Source organism: Harpia harpyja, chromosome 10, assembly GCF_026419915.1.
Source record: "Harpia harpyja isolate bHarHar1 chromosome 10, bHarHar1 primary haplotype, whole genome shotgun sequence".
Lineage (NCBI taxonomy): Eukaryota > Metazoa > Chordata > Aves > Accipitriformes > Accipitridae > Harpia > Harpia harpyja.
Genome location: NC_068949.1, coordinates 32,133,078 through 32,149,625, shown reverse-complemented (window position 1 = coordinate 32,149,625; position 16,548 = coordinate 32,133,078). Strand labels below are relative to the sequence as shown.

Below are 16,548 nucleotides of genomic sequence, written 5' to 3'. Positions count from 1 at the left end.
CTGTGAAAAAGTAAAAAGTTAAAACAAAAGCAAAACCAAAAAAGACAATTAAACAATTTTAGGAATAAACCAAAAAACAAGCCTACGGAATTACAGTGAAGTGAACAATTTTCACTTGCTAATTTGAATGGTTATCCAGCACAGAACAGTCCATCAAGGTACACTCAGTTTTAAAATAGTTCAAAAGGAGCAGTGGTGCCCACTCCAGCCTGGAAGGCAAAGAGTTAAAACAAGCCAGAAAGCTTTCACAGGTGCTGTTTCTCATGGGAGTCAGACAAAAATAGAAATAAAACCAAAAGACACTTCATAGTTCTTCAAGTTTTCAGTAAAATGTCAAGCGAGGTTGTGATTCTCCAAGCTCATCCCTGTCAGGATGTGTACCATACTGCTCATCGTTACTGCAAATCCCTCCCCAGCAGTAGTTAAAGAAAAAAGCTTCACTCTCTTATTGTGGGGGTTTTTTTGTTTGTTTGGAGGTTTTGGTTTGTTTTTGGAGGGGGGGTTGTTTTTTTGTAGTTTTTTAATGCTTTACTCTCCTGTTACTGACTTCACATTCCAGGCACGGAGAGCAGGCACATGAAGTCTAATTAGGGCACACAGAAGAGTAGTTTTCTCTTGTTCTGCAATGACTTATACTTTCACTGAGCTTTCCTGTCTACACGGAGCAACAGGAATTTATTTTTATGAGCTCAACCTAACAAAATCTCAAGATGCTGCAAGACATCACAAACCAAATTCTCTAAAACCTGGAGGGAAAGCCAGCAAAATGAGGGGTTTGCTACTGGTAAAAGCCAACCAGTTGAAGGTAAACAAATCCAAGGTTGGCCAAGATTAATTTAAAATAGTGTATGTCCTTAACTTTGACATGACAAAATCCAAGATGGATTTTGGGACACGTGAAGAGGAGATCATTTGACCTCACAGGACTTGGGGCAACTGGCATGGTTGTGGGGAGGGTTAGCAACACCAGGGAAAAAAAAAAACCAAAAAAAACCCAAACAAAAAAACCCACATGAAAACATTCAAACTGAACAATGCTGGCAAAACAGAAATGCCACAAGTGATTTCCAAGCTTAGGTCTGGTAGGAGGAGTGATCATGACTAACCCAGCTCTGTACCTGGCCCATATTGCAAAAGCTGAGCTACAAAGCTGAGGTATGATGCAGTTGTACACACATGTGCGCCATGATTCCTCGTGAACACTGCTGCTATTGCTCAGATAAAATCCACTCAGTGCTCTGCACACTTTCAAATCTGTCAAGCCTCAAATGGTACAAGCTAGACTGATCAAAGTGCACATAATTAAGGAAGAATTAATCTTGCCTGTAAAAGTGAGCTCACACGTCCAAGAGAACTGCTGTTGTCTATAGAGTTTAATAAGGCTATACTCATAACTTACAAAATCATTTTCATTCCAACACCATTCCCTGATGTACATACACATAGGTACACACATGTAAAGGGAGTGCTCATTTGTGTACAATTAAAACAAGCTGGCTCTCAAGTGGAACATAAACCCTGCTGCGACAAGAGGACCCAATTTCAGCGTGAGAAATGTCTCTCCCTGAAGCTGAGCAAGCGGCTTTGGGTCAGCAGATGGCCAACACCAGCACCAGCACCCCAGCTCTCCCCAATGGGGCTGTGGATTCCCAGTTGAGGTCGAGATCTTAGTGGTGACACTGCTGGCACCAAAATACATCACCAAATGCTGAAATACGGCACTGAAGCCTACTCTCGGTGGATCATAAAACAATCCCCCAACCTGCGCCTGTGAGGTGGTGGCTTGTGCAGCTACCGCTTGTGTGCCAGGAATTGGCTCCCACCTCGCCCTCTGACACCAGCTCTCCCCCCTTGCCGATTTCTTGGTTCCATTTCCACACAAGCTGACAGGAGCAATTGCTTTTCTTGCACTGCTGCCCTCCTTTTCCTCAAGACGGCTTTAGAAACAAGACTGGTAAAGGGAACCATCCCCGAACTCAGCGGGCACTTGTACTTTGCACCACTAGATGTCCCTCCGCCACGAATTATTTATTCCCGTTAATTCAATCCCTGTTACCCTACCCCAAGCAAAACTACAAAGCTGTCCTCCAGTACCAAACACATCACTCGCGAAGGCCAACACTCGCATCCTCTGGGAGCTGGCAAACCGCTGCCAGCCGCCAGGTTTCGGAGTCAGCACCAGCGTCGCCACCGGCCTGGCCCCCTCTCAGGGACACTGTGCCAGGCAGCCGGTTTCGCTTGCAAGGACATATGGTTTACCTCAGCCCCACGGACGCGGACGCGGTGGGTGGATGCCCTGCGCAGCCTCCTCCCGCTGCACTCGCAGGATGAGCAAGCTTGCGCAGGAGCGCATTCCAGAAGCGGAACGTAAGAGGACGTACCTGGCGATGCTGTGAGGGCCATCACCCCATAGTAGGAAAAAGCACCAGCTTCAAACTTCATCCCCTCTTTCCCAGCCTCCACTTCCACTTTCCCCTGTTAAGGAAAAGGAGAGAGAGCTGCAATTAAAAGGGACTGTAGGTCTTGAGGCACAAGAAAGCTAGTTTTGCCTGACATACCTAAGCAGCGTCATGGTCCCTGCAGTTTGTAATGGCGCCTGAGCAGGGACAGATCCTGGAGGGCAACGTGCTCTTGTACCCTGAGCTGTCCTGGTCTTTGGTGACCTATGGTCAGCCTAAGTCCCTGCAGAGGAGCGGGATCACCACAGCACTTTGGGTAGTACTACTGCCCTGCTCCAAGTGTTGCCAGGCCATTTTCCCTCAATGCAGAGTGAAAAAATACTCCCCCGGTTTCACAATAAGCTTATATGTAGCACAGTCATCTGGTGTCTTGAGACACCTAGTCATTTTGGGCCACAGCTCACACTCACACAAAGAGTCCCCTCTAATACAAACATAGGAAAGGGAGATGGGAGACAACACGTAAGGAGGCTGTCTGCCTTCACCGATGAGATTCCCACAGAAACAAAGCCCTTATTCCTGCAGAAGCAGTCTTGGGGCTACTTTGGTTTTCTTGGTTTGTAGCAGGTTTACATATTCCAGCATCCTTAACTTAAGATCCTGCTCTTTCAACAGGGTCTTGCCTAGAAGGACACTCAGTTCTTCCCAAGCTGTGCAAAACCACACTACCATGCAAGCGCACCCATTTCTGATGTGGGCTGAACCAAATGTTTAACGTCATGTCCTACGAAGGACTCTAGAACACAACCCACCATATCAAACATAGCTGTAAACATCCCAGTTACTTTGGTATACAAATAGCCAGAAATAGTTGGCTTCTTAATGGGGCCTGGTTTTCACATCCATCCATCCTTACTGGTACTGCACTGAGAGTTACAGCATACCACTGCAGACAGAAGAAATCCAATGCAGCTTTCAGGCTGAACTACACAAAGGTTGGGATTTCAGGCAAACATAATTACCTGCAATGCTTTCCCTCTGGCTAGGCTGGAAAGGGCAGACAGACTGCCCATCCCACGTGTACTAAGCAGACTGAACATCAACTGGACACAATTGAGTCAAAATTAGTCCAAAAGGTAGATTTTATTTCTATGTGTTTATTTCATTAAGCACCATTTAAAATAAATAATCCTGCCTTTAACTATACAGTACTGTACTGGGGCAGAAAAACATGAAAATGAGCTCCACCTGCATGAGTCCTGATACCAAGTCAGTTTGTCTAACTGTACCAGATGAGAAAAACCACAAAATCTACCTAGCAGGAAGAGAGCGCCTAGCTCACAAATCCACTTTCCTGCTATCACAAGCAACAACTTCATATAATCCCTTTTAAAACCAATTTCACTCCACAACACAAATAAGTAGCTTATTTGTTCATTATAAGCCTCCAAAAGGTAAGATTTCATCACCCAGGCAAAGACTGGTTATAAACAGAGCTCTCAACCTACTTACTGCTGGTAGTTATTCACCAGCCAAGATCAGGTCTCCAAAATACATACGCAACTGGGCTTTGATCTTCACATACAGTCAGTCTGGAGTTAGTAGCTAAATACAAACTAGTAATTAGTAGTAGAGTTGAGTTTCAGTTCCAAGAATCAGCACATGCAGCACCTCCAAGCTTCCCCATGGTGGCCATATGAAGACCAGGCATGCTTGGCATAGTCCCAGCGGCTGAAAAGCTGTTAAGAATTCCCCATGCATGCTATTAGATGTGTTTTGCCCTGTTTAAATGCATGCATATGGGGTTCCTGGTTTTCCACTGTTTAATGTTCTAACAGGAATTCTGAAAAAACAGTGACAAAAATCTCAAACTGCTACAGAAGAACTTCCCATTAGCTAAGAGAAAAACTGTTGCAAACAGGTGACATTCCAGCTAAAACAGTAACTCTACAGAGATTAAATTGGTAAATTTAATGCACAGAATATACATTTAATTGTGTTCTGGCTTGTGTTTACTGTGAAGGTATTCTTGGTCTCTCAACACACGAGAGTAAGTCCAAGTCCATTTAAGTAACAAAAGCAGAGTATTTATCCCCTCTTGATCCTTGTAGAACCAACCTTGTTACCATTTTTACAGTATGTACCTACTGCAAGACTCCCATTTCCAAATGCATTATAGAGCTAGCACATCGTGTTTGCTAAATATTTATTGATTGCAGAATAGCTCAGAAAGAACTGATTGTTCTTTTGTATTGCCCATGTCCTCCGTTTACATCTTTGCAGCATTACCTCATTCAGGAGCATTATCTTGCCTCTGGAATATTTCAGATTGCAACAGTTCAGCACATTAAGAGCCGTTAGAGAGCTACCAGTGGCTCCTCAAACCCTTGAAAAAAACAATCCTTTTAAAAAAAGAGAATTACATTGAATCCACAATATCATATTTCAGTGCTTTCTTAATTGTTTATCACTGACAGTGTTTAAACCTCCCTCTCTCTTTTTTTTTTTTAAGGCCACGTTAAGGAAGTTTTCAAGCCCTGTGTTACAACTTTAGCTACAATTCTTGTGTTTTTATAACTAAAACTGATTTCAGTTATGCAGGATAAAAACATAAGCACCTTTCCAGCAAAATCTCTCTTAAAGGACTGTTCCTGCTCAAACGGTGCTAGATGGAAGCTAAGTTTCTGTGTAAAGCTTTACCGAGCCATTCAAGCATTCCTGTTAAGTAACAAAACATGGGAGATACCAGCACTGGAAGCAATCCTGTACGGAACAAGCAGAAAACAGTCCTTCCACACCACCTACGGCTCCAATCTAAAACCCACCCAAATGCAGCGATCTCAGGGTATGGCGAGCACTCGGATGGCAGGGTGCCCAGGAACCGCAGGGGCTGTGGCAGGAGGTGGCAGCAGTTCAGTAGATGGCACAATGCCCCCACTGAAACCTGCGCTTCCCATACCACCACAGGTACAGGCTTCCAAATAGCACAGAAAAATGTCACTTCTCTAAACCGTCGAACTCCCCATGCCTCCTTTTGCAAAAGGAAAAAACACATTAGAGAAAGCATCCTGGCCAAACTCCTATGAAATGCCATTTTTTGCACTCCTATTTTCCAAGCAATGCCAGCTGTACACAGGGATTCCTTTGCATTGCCTATCCTAGTGATACCTAAAGCATAAGTAACTTTCAACAGACGACTGGAAGTGGGAAGTGCTGTCTACCCTTCGCAACTGGTTTAACTGAGGCTGAAAGCAGCTGAGTGAGCTCTTCAAGGTTGGCAAGGTCATAAAGGAGGCCGGAGCAGTTCCCAGGAGCTATAGCTCCATTCCCATCTTTGAAAGAAGACAAACTCCAACAACTGGAAGAGGTATAGAGAGGGGTATGTCAGGAGACTAAGGATTTTGCACATATCTACATAATCACATGTCTGACCTGTAAAATGAGAACAAAGTAGTCGACAGGCTTGTTTCGCTGGTAGAGGTAGTGTTCTGGGGCTTTCTTGTTCTTCTCGTCGTATTTCAGCTCCTGGATGACGTTGGGATGTTTTAGCAGCCTGAGAAGGATCTTCTCTGACATCTGGGATGGACCAAATGCTTCTACTTCTATAACACAAGATACAACCTGGCATTACACTTCAGCTTGGCAAGAAGTTAGCAAAACTCATTAATAAGCATTTGCCTATAAAAGACACACAGATGCAGAGAGATCCATTATGGAATTGCAGGCTTCCTGTCTTTTGAGACTGTTAGATTTGTAAGGGGGGGGGGGAAAACAGGAACACCCCAATTTTCATTACTGAAGTATTTTTCAAAACAACCAAAAACCATGTCTTCATCTGAAAGGGAAAAGAAAAAGGCAGTCTTGCCCTCTTGAGAGTTCAGAATCACAGTTGTATAGGCTCATTGGAGAGTTGTATAAATGGAAGAGCTTTACAATTGGGGCACAGAGAATCTTTGAATTTGTTTTTTCCTTCCTTGAAAGGTATTAAAGTTACTGTATTTATTGCACTCTTTCAAAAAAAAAAAAAAAATCACTGTTGGGGGCCTAGAAAGTTGCTCTAGATAGATGCTCGACATAAATCAAAGACACAATTGGGGCTGCCACAGTTCATATGGGAAGAGTTACTCAAAGTGAGAGACAGTGCAGGTCAGTTTAAACCATGTGGGATTAATGCCTGACACAGAACACATCCCCTGTCCACTTGCTCTTCAGTGTTCCCAACAGGAGCTGTTTGAAGCGGAAAAGCTCATCCTCATGTGAGAGAGTTAAGCCAGGGATGCCAAGATTTACACATGCAAATGATAAGCCTTCCTAACACTTCATTTCAGAACAGGACCGTTAATGACCCAATGCCTTTCATCTGCTAAAGATACTATTCTCAATTTAGAACAGAGAAACCAAAACTGTAGCTTTCATCTTATTTAGCAGTGGCTTCACAGACAGACCTGGATTTAAGCTACACAATCCTTTCATCCACCAAACAAGCAGAGAGGCAGCACTGTAAGTCTATGTCTGTTGAGCAGGTGTTTAGGGAACTCCATCAAGTCTTGTACCACTACATGAACAACGCTTTGCTTGCTGTTAAATCCGCATCTTCCTGTTGAACTGCTTCCATTCACCAAGGACATGCTCATGTGCACATGAGCTGTAGGAGTCCAAGCCTTCTAAGGAATTACTGCCCCTCAGCTGAGATGTGATAACCGATCACGTACATGTTTCTTTCAAGTCACAGAGGCAAAATAAAGCATGAAGGCAGACTAGGAGCATCTAGGCAGGCAGTTACTGCATCTTAGAGGAGGGGAAGTACTAATTTCCAACTGGAGCTGGCAAACTTGAGACAAAACAACTTTATGATTTTCAACCCATGAATATATGTTGAACATAGCAGTGAAAGATGCCCATCTGAAAGGCCTGCATCTGAGAAGTCTTTATATGTCAAAGAGAGACAGCACGAGCAATAGGAAGGTATGTTTTCCACAAGCTCTCCTGTTAACAGGTCTCATCTCTGAGGTGAAGGGACCAACTTTACGATGAAAGGCATTATCAGCTGCAAGAAACCATTCAAGGCCCTGGCCTCTCTGCCAGACTGCCCACCCAAGGGCTAAAACATCAAGGTGTTCTGGGATGGAGACAACTGTCCTCTGAAACCTGAAGTCATCAACGGAGGTCACACAAGCCAGCCAGAAATCCATTTTAAAAAGTACAGTTCAACTGCCTGTGCAGTCTGCATTAAATGTGTCGGGAGAGTTTTCACTTGGAGTCAAAAAGCCTCATGGAACAGGTTTAGACCCTGCTGCAAAAAGTCCAGCATCTCTTTCTGGAGAAGGCGACAGAGTGCAATTACAGTCAGCTGGCCAGTGGTATCGAGTCCTCTTTGGTTTGTTCCCTGAGCTCTTCCTAATGGGGTGTACTTGCTAGTCGTTAATCTGACGGACTCTAGACATGCAGTGCGGCACTTGGCGTTCATCCTTACCTTTCAGACCAATTTAAAGTTACTGGTCCACCCCTGGTAAATGTCTCAGAGGGTTCATGCCGACACTGAACACAGGAGAGGAGAGAATTTAAAAAGAAAAACACAACAGTGGCATTATTTGTCACCCCACAATCCAGCCTCCCTTCCCGCCTGCACTGTCCCACCCACCTCACCAGCCTTTGCTGACAAACTGCCTCCGAGGCTCTGGCACGATTGCAAAAAAAGATAACCCGCACTTGCCTGTTGCCAGGAACCGGTGCATTGCCAGGAGGAGCTGCGGTGATATTTTAACCTTCATCTCGCTGTCTGTCTGCTTGAAGGCAGAGAAGTCCTGCTTCCTGTCCCGATGAGCTACTTTCTTTTTCGTCTTGTTATCAGCTGGGGAAGGGAGGGTGGGAAAAGAAAGGAAGGAAGCGATTTCTGTTAGAACAGGGTCCAACATGAACCATGCTGGATGGAGTCATCCAGGATGGCCACCCAGAGCACAGGGTGCAGACAGAGCCCTCTGCAGCACATGCAAAGCCCTGCTCATCGGCACGCAGCACAAACCAGAAACAACCAGCGAGCTCTGCTGTGGGTTCATCTGGCCATGAGCCCCTGTCCTGCAGATCCAGGCACCCATGGCCTCTGTCACTTCTCTGACACTTCAATGGGGGGAAAGTCTCTACTTTCAAACACCTAATTGCAGAAATCTAATTTTTTCATATATATTCCTTAGAAAATTCCCAGCAAGTATGTAGACTAAGTACACTGACTTATCATGATGTACCATGGCTTTACTGACTCTTCAGAGCTTTGGCAAAATCCGTGTGCCTTTGGTGCAAGTAACTCCCAAAGTCTAGCATACGCAGTTTCTTTCTTCCTGTCCAAACTTCAGCAAAGGCTAGCAAGGTGTACAGCCTGAAGGTGGGAATCTCTGGTGACTTTACAGGCACTGAAGCCAGAATGAAGTACAGAGCAGCTTCAGGAGTTCAGAAAGGGAATTCACCTGCTAGTGATCCCGGACTCCTGCCCTTTATTCAGCTAAATACTTGCCACTTGATTTGTCTGTGTCTTAAAACAGGTTCTGTGGTGGGGAATCCACAACATGAAAGATGGAGTTGAGAGGCACAAACAACCCAGCTATTATCATCTACCCACTGAGCTAATCTGCCAAAATGTCTAGAAAACCAGGTAAGCAGAGAGCTCTAGGCATGTTGGGGTACGGTATACACCTATTCCACGGAGAAGGGGTCTCTGCTCAGATGGCAGGGTCTTGCTCTTCTCTCCTGACACAGTGCGTAAGGTGGCATTGGTTAGAAGTAGCAGAATGCCATCAGACAGCTCTGAGGTCCACTGTATATGGCAGGAAACCCAAGTCTTGATGCAATTACTGTGAGCCCCCCGGACTTGAGGCACGGCTCAGGTTCTAGGGCCTTAGTGGGGAAAGATATTGAAAACACTATAGCTACTTGTCTATCAGACCCCTAGTCATTGGTTTAAAATGACTGGACTTTTGAGAGACCACAGGCAGTTCTGGTACATTGATTTACTGCTGAGAATTCAGGCAAGCACACAAAGAGGTGTAGGTGACAAGCTAACACTGTGAAACCTCATGCATACTCCCAGGTAGCTGTTGCCAGATTTTGGGTTATGCATGCAAAGATGATTAAATTGATGTACCATAGCAAGGAAGCCACTGAGATCTGGAGTCCCGTATGTGTCCAAATACATGCTACGACTATGTAAGGCTCAGAGTGGTTGAGTTTGGGACATGGAAATCCACAATACTGGTAATTAAGAGATTTCTATAAAGACTTTCCCAAGTCATCTAGACTTTTAGATATGAATACGTTTAGATGCTCAACCATAGACAAGCCTCCACCGTAGGACTATCACAGACTCAACAGCAATACTGTACCGATAGCAACGTATCTACTCTAAATATCTAAAGCTCATTCTGTCAGCAGTGCAAATCAGCAAATTTGAGATACTTGTTCCCAAGCACATGGAGAAGAACGATGATGACCCATGCCCTTTTTCTTCTTTGAAACCAGAAGTCTCTTACCCTAGTAGTACTTTACCCAGGACCTGGACTGCATCAGGGACTGCAGTTTCTCTTCCAAAAGCAGGAATAGAAACCACCCAAGGGAGTGGTTATAGACTAAAAACAATCTCTGCCTTAGGAATATAGTCAGACAGACCTTATCTGCACTTGCAGTTAAAGGAAAGATGGATACCAAAGCAACAGAAAGTGAATAGGAGAAAAGTCACCCAGAAGCTCTCACTAGGTCCTACCTCTTGTAAGAGGTAAGAAGAATAGAAACTGTGCTTTTTCTGAAAAGCTCAGAAAATGCTGTTTTTCACCATGCTGCGGCTAGGATGCTTTCTCACAAGGAGCTCTGTCATTGCTCTCTTCAGGGAGTAAAAAAATCACAAGTTTTGGCCCTGGGACAGGGAAACATCTCTTCAGTGGGGCAGTAAAGCATCTCTGTATTCCTCCTGTGAATGAGCTGTACCACCGCAGGCTTCACACAGCACTTCTGGTACCTAAAAACAGGGCCAGCATCACACCATGGGTGGATGCCTTAAATCTTTCTGTCTGCATCAGTCATCAAGGTAAGAGACCTAAGCTCTTAATCAAATGATGGGTGATTTCATCTCCTTCTACTGTTTCCGTGGCAGCTTGTCCAGAAACCTTCCCCCAAGAAAAATGTTACACAGTGAGAGCAGAGCCATATGGCTTAACACCATTATCTTGGCTTATTTTTGTAAGGGATCGTCTTAATTGTTCTTCTCTATCCAAACAACTTCTGAGCTTCTTGTAAGACATAGGAACCAAGGATTGGATGGTGACAGAAGTAATTGAATCTGGACCAGGTATTTCCTGTCTGTCCTTCCTATAGTAAGTGAGATGGAGACCTGGGCACTGAAGTGATCTTGGCATGCTGAAGCGATTTCTGCTTACAGAGTGCTGTGACGCTGTTTGGTTCTGCAACATGAACAATGTGATGCATGTGGGACACTCTTAGTATAACTTTTGGTGAGATCTCAACAAATATTGCAAGTATCTTCAGTAGGTTCTGGGAATATTTAGACTTTTCCCTTAAATCAAAGGCAGCAAGGCTGACCATGAGCTCCTGGGCTGAGGGAGAGAACTCAAGAAGAGGAGGGGTCCAAACACAAGTAAGGTTGTTATCTCTCTTGTAGTATTCCTGAACTTTCAGGCCTGACGCAGAACACCACAAATGATTACATTAATTTCCTTGAAGGAGCCAGCTTGGACTGGAGCCAGCTACAGAACAGAGAGTTCAAACCTCATATAACCCGTTTAGTTGGGCGGGTGGGCAGGCAGGCAGGCAGCAGGCTGATAGGTGCTGCAAATGCACCCAGACAATGTTCTGGAAAGGTTCTTGTTCTCCTCCTGTGCTCCTTTTTGTCCTTTTGTCTTTAGGACAGAGTAGACATCTGCAGTGAGCTCCAGACAAGAGAATGAGGACAAAAATATTTTATCAAATGGAAGTGTGGCTCTGTCTGGCACACAAGAACTGTACAAGGACAGAGACAGGCCACTGCTCGAGATGTGCATCTATCAGATACTCCAGGAAAAGAAAGTACATTTACCAGAGGACTAGACTCACTGACCCTGTGCCCACACTCAGTACCAGGATGCCCAGCCCAAGAGTCAGAGGTGGATGCCAGTCTCACTCAGCACACACCCCATGTCCCCCTCTCCCTCACCCCCCAGTGATGCACACACCCAGGCTGACAGCCTATGTCCCACACGCTGCACAGGTTTTTTTAAGCCTGTGGGTTTGTTTCATTTTAAAAGAAAGGTTTAGGAATTAACTAAGTTAGTTTTGCCAGTTCTTTTTGTCCCTAGCTAGGAAAACCAGGTTGCCCTGTGTATCACGCATGTTTTGGCAACTGACAGAAAGTCAGCAGGACTAAACCTGAAGCTCTTAAACAGCCTAGAATAGCTTCCTGTAGGGATGCATCTCCTGCAGCCTACTGGTGCTAGACAGCAGAAGGTTAGCAAGTCCGTAGTCGTAATGGCCAACAAGGTAAAAGCATCATTTTCTAATGGACGGCAACCACCTTGCTATATCTAAAGATCAGATTCCAGCTACACAAAGCTCTGCTCTCTCCTGGCATAGGATACGGATGTACACCATGCCAGTATCTGTAGGTTTTGCCCGACAAATTGGCGTTGCAAAACCTTTTCTATGTTGCTACACTTTCACTGGATGACAGTGGAAACACTTATTAGGCCAAACAACTTTTATTCCCATAGCTCCATGCTTTAAATGGGAGAAATGATACAGAGTTTACTAGGACATATATTTAACATACCTGTTTTGACAGCTGTTTGGAAGCAGGAATGTTCAAGTAAGATGTGGTCTTCCCCTCAGGGAAGTGACTTGTCAAGGCTAAAAAAAAAATCATTAGGTGAAAGCTACTGCAGGTGCAGCAGTGCAGCTCTGTAACAAACGTAATGCTGAACGCCCCTGCAGCATGGGATTGCCAGGGGTCGTATTCGCTGAGACAGACTGCTGAACAGCACGCAGGCGAGGACGTAAAAATGCAATGTAAGCTCATGCTTACAACCAGCATACTTATCCGCAACATGCAGAACACATGCACAAGGGTGCGTTAAGGTATTTCATTTGTAGAAAAATCCCAGATGTTACGTGTGGCAAAACCTCTCTGACTCTATGCGCGAAAAACAGTAGCATTCCAGTTGCACTAAGGCGATGATTAAACTCATCTTCAATTAGAAAGAGCTAAATAAGACAGGCTACCAGTCAAACACGGGTCAGAACAGTGAACTCCATGTTTCTCAAGCACACTGCGGTCTGAGGCCAAGAGAGAACATAAAGCTTTCTCTTTTGGCCCTTTGAGAAGGTTGAGAAATACTCTCCCACCATAGCTAGGGCCATGGGAGTGCAGGACAGATTCCTATAGTGCGTCAACCATGAAAAAACGCTCCAACTTTCCAGTACTAAGAACTAAACACACTGACAGCTCTTCATTGTGACACTGGCTGAAATGTAGTCAGATCCTACCTGTGTCACGACAGAAACCTCTTCTCCCCAGCCCATCAGCATCTCCAATACAAAGTCTCATGCTCAGTACTCAGTCTGTCTAGATGTTGATAGGTCAGAGATATTTAACAATTTTTCTTGCTCCCATCTTCTTCTCCTTGCTCCCAACATCTCTACAAGCCATAAGACATAGCAGACTAGAGCAATCTGAAGAAATTGGGCATGCAACCCTCGAGAAATTCAGCTGCAGAGCTTCAGCAGCGAGAGCAGCTTTCAGCAAAAACTGTAAATATACAATTGCTTCTACCCTAACACAGTTCAAATGGATTTTCATGGAAAGAGCAGAAAGGCACAGTTTCAACACCAAGGTCAGGCATGTCATCAAATTTCAAGTTTCCATCAAAGCAAAACAAAATATTTTTAAAACTTCAGAACAAAGGTGTAACAATGCTGCCAAAATTTTTCATAAGGTCTACTTTTAAGTAAACACCTAGTATAGAGCAAATCAGTGCAGAAGTTTCAAGTTGGCTTGGGCTGAGCTGAGCACACCAGCTTGGTCTTATAACAAACGGCATCAGAGAACTCTAGTACTGGTTGGGGTTACTAGCACTGACACACTGATATCAACATCAGAAACGAGCTGCCTTAACGTATGGTGGACAATAAGGTACCTTCAGTAAACCCAAAGCATGTTCCCATCACTATACCAATTGGAAGTGGTTTACAGCACATCAATCTGCCCAAATCCAAAACCTATCACATTTTCTGTGATCCTTGCAGCTTCTCTGGATTTCTTCTCTCTCCCTTACTGTTACAGTGTCTTTCAGTCTAAACAGCGGAATGAACTCCAGTGCTTCATAAAGAAACTAGAAGTTCATCTTCATGGTACATAGCAGGAGTCACCCCCCCAAATTTCCTGCATCCTCCAGGAAGCCTGGGAAGTGAAGTTTCCCTCCTGTTCTGAAACAGGAATTTTCAATAGTAAAACCCTCCCAGGAAGGAGAGTTTCAAATGAACTCATGATCACCAGCTCTATTTTGTTGATCTAGGAAGTCTTCAGATAGTAAAATTAAATTCTCATTTCCTTGCCCTCTAACATGCTATTAATGGTCAAAGCTTTTTTTGTCCTGAAGAATAACACAGCATGTTCTATGCGGTTTCTCTTAACAAACAAGGGGAAAAAAACATTGAAAAGCATATGCAATGTCTTTTCACTCGTAGAAACATAGAAATATCTCAAAGGTGATGAGACAAAGATAGGATCTTTTTGGAGTATAAAAGAAAGTCTGAATTCACCCTGTAAAAGCATTATGTTGTAACTGATTAGCCCAACAATTCATTTGTGAAGGTACAAAAAGAAATCTATACTAACAGGACTTCTGTGATTTGCATAGTAATTAGACTGTTTAGCATATCGTAAAACACAACTGTGATTTACATGAGCCTTTGGGCACATAAATACTGGTAAAATACTGACCAGCTGCAGAAAGTAGTTCAGGCAATAACAATCTATTGGGAAAAGTAGAGGTATGTCTATCCCACAGTGTAAAGTGCTCATATGGCATTTGGCTTAGAGGGAGGATAGAAGACGCTTGCACTGGCCTGAAAAAGATGTTGTAGAAATATTCAGATCCCTTTCATGAGGAAAGAAAAAGAAACCAAAGGACAGCTGAACAGTGTTAAATATATTTAAAATTATTATTTCTATTATTTCTATTACAATAGAATCTACAGACATCCTTGTGCTACATGCGAACGCACAGTAAAAACCAGCATCTGCCAGCAAGTGATCAAAGCACAGATAAGACAGATGAAGAATGACAGAAGGGAAGTCCTGTATGCACAGGCCAGATTGTGCAGATGGGAAGAGAAGCAAAGACACTTTAGGTAACTGGCCAAAGACCAGACAAACTCTAAACTGGTAAAGAAAAGAGTCCAGATCTCTCAAGTGCCAGGCAATGGTTGACCTGCAGCATCATCTCCCTCAACATATATTAACAGAAAGGAAGGAAGGAGCTGTACTGAGTGATAAAAAGAGGAGTCATTTAGGACATGCTAGTTTTCAGCCTGAAGAAGACTTTCCTTTCTCAGGTTTCCTGAACGAGTGACAGAGAGAGACTCTAAAGAGACTCCATTCCCCTTCCTTGAGGCATGATATTTGCCTGCCTTCTTGCTAAAGTATGGTAGTACACAGACTATAGGCCCTTGAGGTGGAGAGAGGTTAGGGGAAAATGTGGGAGGTCATGAGCACTGTAACAAAAAGGTTTAACAAGTCCAGTATGTTGGAGAACAGCTAGCAGGAGAGACCAGACAGTTGCAGATGTAAACCTTCTTGATGTAAGGGTCGAGTAAAGAAACCTGTCCTGTTTCCGAATTAATACACCATAAAGGGGTGAGGTGCCCATCCTGCGAAAACAAAAATTACTTTGACCATCTAAGGGATCTGCAGGTCATTTGACCATTGAGATTTTAAATCAGCAACTTAACATCTCTCAAAACACAGCTATTAAACGCAACTGCTGCTGGATGGAGTCTTCCCTCTCATCTATAAACGAAGTGCAAATATTTCTACTCACTGTATAGATCTGTTTCATCCAGAATTTCAGACTTGATGATCTCTTCAATCACATCTTCTAAAGTGACAATTCCCAGGACTTCATAAAAAGGATCCCCTTCTCCTTCATTGTTTACTCTTTGTACTATAGCCAGGTGAGACTTGCCTGCAAGGAGACAGATCAGCAATTTAGACATTTTAGAAATTCCTGAAAGGTCAGAAATTATAGCAGAATTATAGCCACAGAGGTATAAATAAAAAGACAAAAAGGTTGATGTCAGGCTTCATGAAAAAAGATGCAAAGTTTAACAGATGCTTAAAATCATAATCTGATTTCTGTCTGCGAAATGCATTCCTGGGTCACATAAATTCACCTAATGCACTAAAGGAAAACAGCTAAAGAGATCAGTGTTCTCTTTCTGATGTCTTTCTCAGTGAAACTGTCACCCTGACATTGAATTCATTATATTATCTTGTTGATGGTTGTTCCACTTCTTGTCTCATGCACTGGCAGAGGAAGGCCAGGCTGGAGCCCTCCTTTGCAGCAAGCTCCTGTGGATGTTTTCCTCAAGTTTGGAAACAACAGCAACAATGGCAAACCACAGAAGCATGTGGACAGGGTAGAGCTGGGGAGAAGAGGTCAGCCCAATCCATGAGTTTCTCTTTTTCTCCTCCCTCCCTCAAAAATAATTTATTTAGACATGCTCCATACAGAGGGGGGTGCTTATTTAGGAATGAATGAATTAATCAAAATATTCAAAGTGACAGTGTCTGATCAACAAAGAAAAAAGCTAGGATGAGATATACTAGTGGCTCTAAAGAACCCTGAGCTGTGCATCATTCACAGTGTATTCTATAATTCCTGAAGTCCTTTCTGCCACAGGAATAGTAATAATATCATGACCCTTCGAATCCGCTTTGATATCCTTGGTTGCCAGTTTCCCTAGCTGCCATTGAAAGCCGGTCCTTTGTAAAGCTGCATAAAAAGTAACATGCATTCAAAGGGTTCACCAAATACAAGTGGCATTTTGAAGTATAAATACAGCAGGTATCAATATGCTTTCTGAACTATCAGAAGGTAAGCAACATTGTCTCACA

General features: G+C 43.7%; 1 protein-coding gene across 4 annotated transcripts in view; it reads right to left on the bottom strand.

The window, feature by feature from the left end:
- CNNM2 (cyclin and CBS domain divalent metal cation transport mediator 2) overlaps positions 1-16,548 on the bottom strand; it is a 129,644-nt gene that overhangs the window by 14,751 nt on the left and 98,345 nt on the right. For 3 of the 4 annotated variants that reach the window (XM_052798716.1, XM_052798714.1, XM_052798715.1), the window contains exons 2-5: positions 15,473-15,616; positions 8,113-8,250; positions 5,832-6,001; positions 2,382-2,475 (exon numbers count right to left, since the gene is read on the bottom strand). In XM_052798716.1, the coding sequence (XP_052654676.1) occupies positions 2,382-2,475; positions 5,832-6,001; positions 8,113-8,250; positions 15,473-15,616 (546 nt within the window). Of the gene's footprint in view, positions 1-2,381; positions 2,476-5,831; positions 6,002-7,872; positions 7,938-8,112; positions 8,251-15,472; positions 15,617-16,548 lie in introns of those variants that run through there. The other variant, XR_008236862.1, reaches the window with a different exon arrangement.